The sequence below is a fragment of the Protobothrops mucrosquamatus genome, unplaced genomic scaffold, assembly GCF_001527695.2.
Source record: "Protobothrops mucrosquamatus isolate PMUCROS unplaced genomic scaffold, P.Mucros_1.0 scaffold12056, whole genome shotgun sequence".
In the NCBI taxonomy this organism is placed as follows: domain Eukaryota; kingdom Metazoa; phylum Chordata; class Lepidosauria; order Squamata; family Viperidae; genus Protobothrops; species Protobothrops mucrosquamatus.
The window spans coordinates 3,951-7,209 of record NW_015397834.1 but is presented as its reverse complement, the minus strand read 5'-3'; the positions used below and the strand labels follow the sequence as shown (position 1 = coordinate 7,209).

Genomic DNA, 3,259 nt, shown 5'->3' with positions numbered 1-3,259 from the left:
CCTGCCACATTCGCAAGGCATTTTCAAAGCCAATAAACACAGCCGAATCAAGGCTTTCAGAAGCCTCAATCAAAAAAGGAGAAAATATAAAACATATATGTTCCTTTAACGTCAAAATATATACAGGTGGTCCTCAACTTACGACCATTTGTTTCGTGATTGTTCAAAGTTGCAGGGTGCTGAAAAAAGTGACTTACAATGGGTCTTAGCACTGACGGCCATCACAGGATCCCTGGTTAGCAAATGGCATGTATATACAATAGTTGCAGGATCCCAGGATCCCGTGATCACCATTGGCGATCTTCCCAGGAGGCTTCCAACAAGCAAAGCCAGTAGGGAAGCCAAATTCACTTAATGACTGCATGGTTTGTTTTAACGACTGTAGCAAAAATTATACAGTTCGGTGTGATTCTTTTTAACAATGGCTTCACTTAGCAACGGAACTTCCAGTCCCAATTGTGATCATAGGCAATTATGAGGGTACTTGTCTAATACTCGCTCTGAAGAGAAGCTGCTCGTTTTAAAACGTCTTTTCCATGTGCTTGTTGTCCCTGTGCTTTCAGGTATTCTTTCTTCCCCTGAGTAACACCATTCTCAGCTGCTTCAAAGATAACTCGGTCTTTGCGTGGGACTTTGATACTCTTCGTTGCAAGTATCAGCTACCATCGCCCATCGAAGGTTCTTCATTGCACTACAAGGTCTTTGCCGTGACCCGGTAGGCCTAGTCTTTAAGCCTGCAAATCTCCTACCTCATCCTCTTTGAATTTAGTTTTTGCTAAATTCCTTCTTGGACTTTACTAAATGCAGGGCTTAGTCCTGCAGAGGAACAATACAATGCAATTAAAATACTGAAATTATAACTGGCTGGCTGAGGAATTCTGGGAGTTGAAGTCCACAAGTCTTAAAGCTGTCAAGTTTGAAGACCCCTGATGTAGAGCATAGATCCTGCAAAGCTTATTCTCTCTGAGTGAGCTTCAGCCATTGCCCAGTTGCCTCTATGCTAGAAGTTGGTTTAGAAGCTTTCTAGAGACTTTAATAATAATAATGATAAAGTTGGGAGGGACCTTGGAGGTCATCTAGTCCAACCCCCTGCTGGACCCTATACCATTTCGGACAAATGGCTGTCCAGTTTCTTCTTAAAAACTTCCAGTGTTGGCGCATTCACCGCTTCTGGAGGCAGGTTGTTCCACTGGTTAATTGTTCTAACTGTCAGGAAGTTTCTTTAGACTCCAGTTTTCCCAGATCTTAGTGACCCTCCAAGCAAGCGATAATCCAAAATGCCTGGCAAGAGCATTGGGTTGCCTCCTGGGAGTTAAACACATTTAACCTTGAAATAAATCTCCCCAAACTCCATGAGATGTAGTGTCCACAAACATAAGCCTGTTTGCAGAATGTTAAATTAGTCACCGTAAGTGATTATTTCATTGTCACGGCGTTCCTTGGAGTGTCCCAACTAGAGATTGTTTAAATCCAGATAAGGAATCACTTGATTTTATACCATCTTGAAACCAGAGATCCTATACGTCAGGCTGATTCCTTATCCGGACTGAGCAGTCCTTCGCAAGTCATACTTGAGCACTGTGAGAGTAAGCTGAATTTGAGATGTAAGCTGCCATGAGTAGATTAATGCCCATTGTCTTGTGCGGGGTTTTAGAGATGGCCGCGTCCTGGCAGCGGGAGGCAAATCAAATCACCTCCACCTGTGGTGCTTGGAGTCTAAGCAGCTGCTACGAATTATCCAGATGCCAACCCAAGTGCGAGCCATCCGCCAGCTGGAGTTTCTTTCTGACAGTTTTGATGGGGGCTCTAATCAGGTGAGTGACAGAAGCTGATGCACAGGTAGAAGAGTATTGATTAGAATCAGATAGCCATCGAATGGGTATTATTCACACTTTATACCACCTTATTCCACCCTCCCTTTCTTTTCCAATTGAATTTTTATTGATTTTCCAGTTTTATGTTTAAATATTTGAAAAGCAACGTGGCAGCTGGGTTGGTTCATAATTCAATAACATCCAGATTTCTTTAGTACAGATCACAAACTAGTGCATTAAATATTTCCTCTCTTTTTCCCTTGGCATTTACTGCCTCACATTTAAATTAATACAATTCTTATTATATCAATTTAATACAAATAACTTTTTTTTACATTTATCAATAATTTCTAGTTTATACATATCTTAGTCATTTTAACATTCAATCTTTTTAGACAATCAATGTCCTGGGAAGTTTTCCCAATTTTTAACTTCCCATTAATATTTAAATTTAACGTTTAATATTTGTAGTTTCCAAGTTTTAAATAACCCCAATTCCCTTTATCCCAATTCATCCCAAGATCTTACATCAGCTGGTTAATAATACAATATAATATTCTTATTTTCTAATAATTTCCAAATATCTAAATTTAATAACCAAAATTCTCTTATTTCAACATTTAATGCTTTCTGATCCCTTTATGATCCAGGTTTAAGATTTAGCATGTGATATGAGTCAGCCTGACTCTGTTTAAAGCTACAGCCAAAAACCTTGAAAGATTTTTTTTTTCCTCAGAAGCGTGTCCCACTACAGGTAGTCCTCGACTCAATGACTGTTTATTTAGTGACCGAAGTTACAACAGCACTGAAAAAAGTAACTTAGGACCGGTTTTCACACTTAACGACCGTTGCAACATCCCCATGGTCACATGATCACCATTTGTAACCGTCCCAGCCAGATTCCAAGAAACAAAGTCAATGGGAGAAGCCAGTTTCATTTAACGACTGTAGCGATTCATTTAGCCATTGTGGCAAAGGTCATAAAATGGGGCAAAACTCCCTTAACAACCGCCTTGTTTAGCAATGAAAGCTGTGGGCTCAGTTGTGGTCATAAGTTGAGGACTGCCTGTCGTTCTAAATATCTTGAATTGCAGTAAATCATGGCTTGTTTTTTAATAAATTACTAAAATGAATGCAAACGAATTGTCTTTTAAATCTCTTTTTTTTCTCCCTCTCTAGGTCCTTGGAGTGCTGAGCCAAGATAATATCATGAGATTGATCAACATCAGTACTTGCAAACTGCTGTTTGACCTTGGCAGTCACGAAGAGGGAATCAGCGTTGCTGCAGTGAGCCCTTCTGGGAGATACATTGCAGCCGTGATGGAGAACGGCAGCCTTAGCATATACAGTGTCCAAGCTCTGACCCAAGAGGTCAACAAGGTAAGCTAGAAGGAAATCTCCAAACGTCCCATTTCTCCTTTATGTGTTTGGTCTAGGCCAGGGGT

At 40.4% G+C, this 3,259-nt stretch overlaps 1 protein-coding gene across 1 annotated transcript in view; it reads left to right on the top strand.

Moving 5' to 3' along the window:
- Nucleotides 1-563: 563 nt before the first annotated feature.
- The window catches only part of LOC107301373 (TBC1 domain family member 31-like), a gene marked incomplete at both ends in the record, with an annotated part of 5,555 nt that continues 2,859 nt past the window's right edge, over nt 564-3,259 (top strand). The window contains 3 exons of the mRNA XM_015830607.1: nt 564-715; nt 1,655-1,814; nt 2,994-3,194. Of these exons, the coding sequence (XP_015686093.1) occupies nt 564-715; nt 1,655-1,814; nt 2,994-3,194 (513 nt within the window). The remainder of the gene's footprint in view (nt 716-1,654; nt 1,815-2,993; nt 3,195-3,259) is intronic.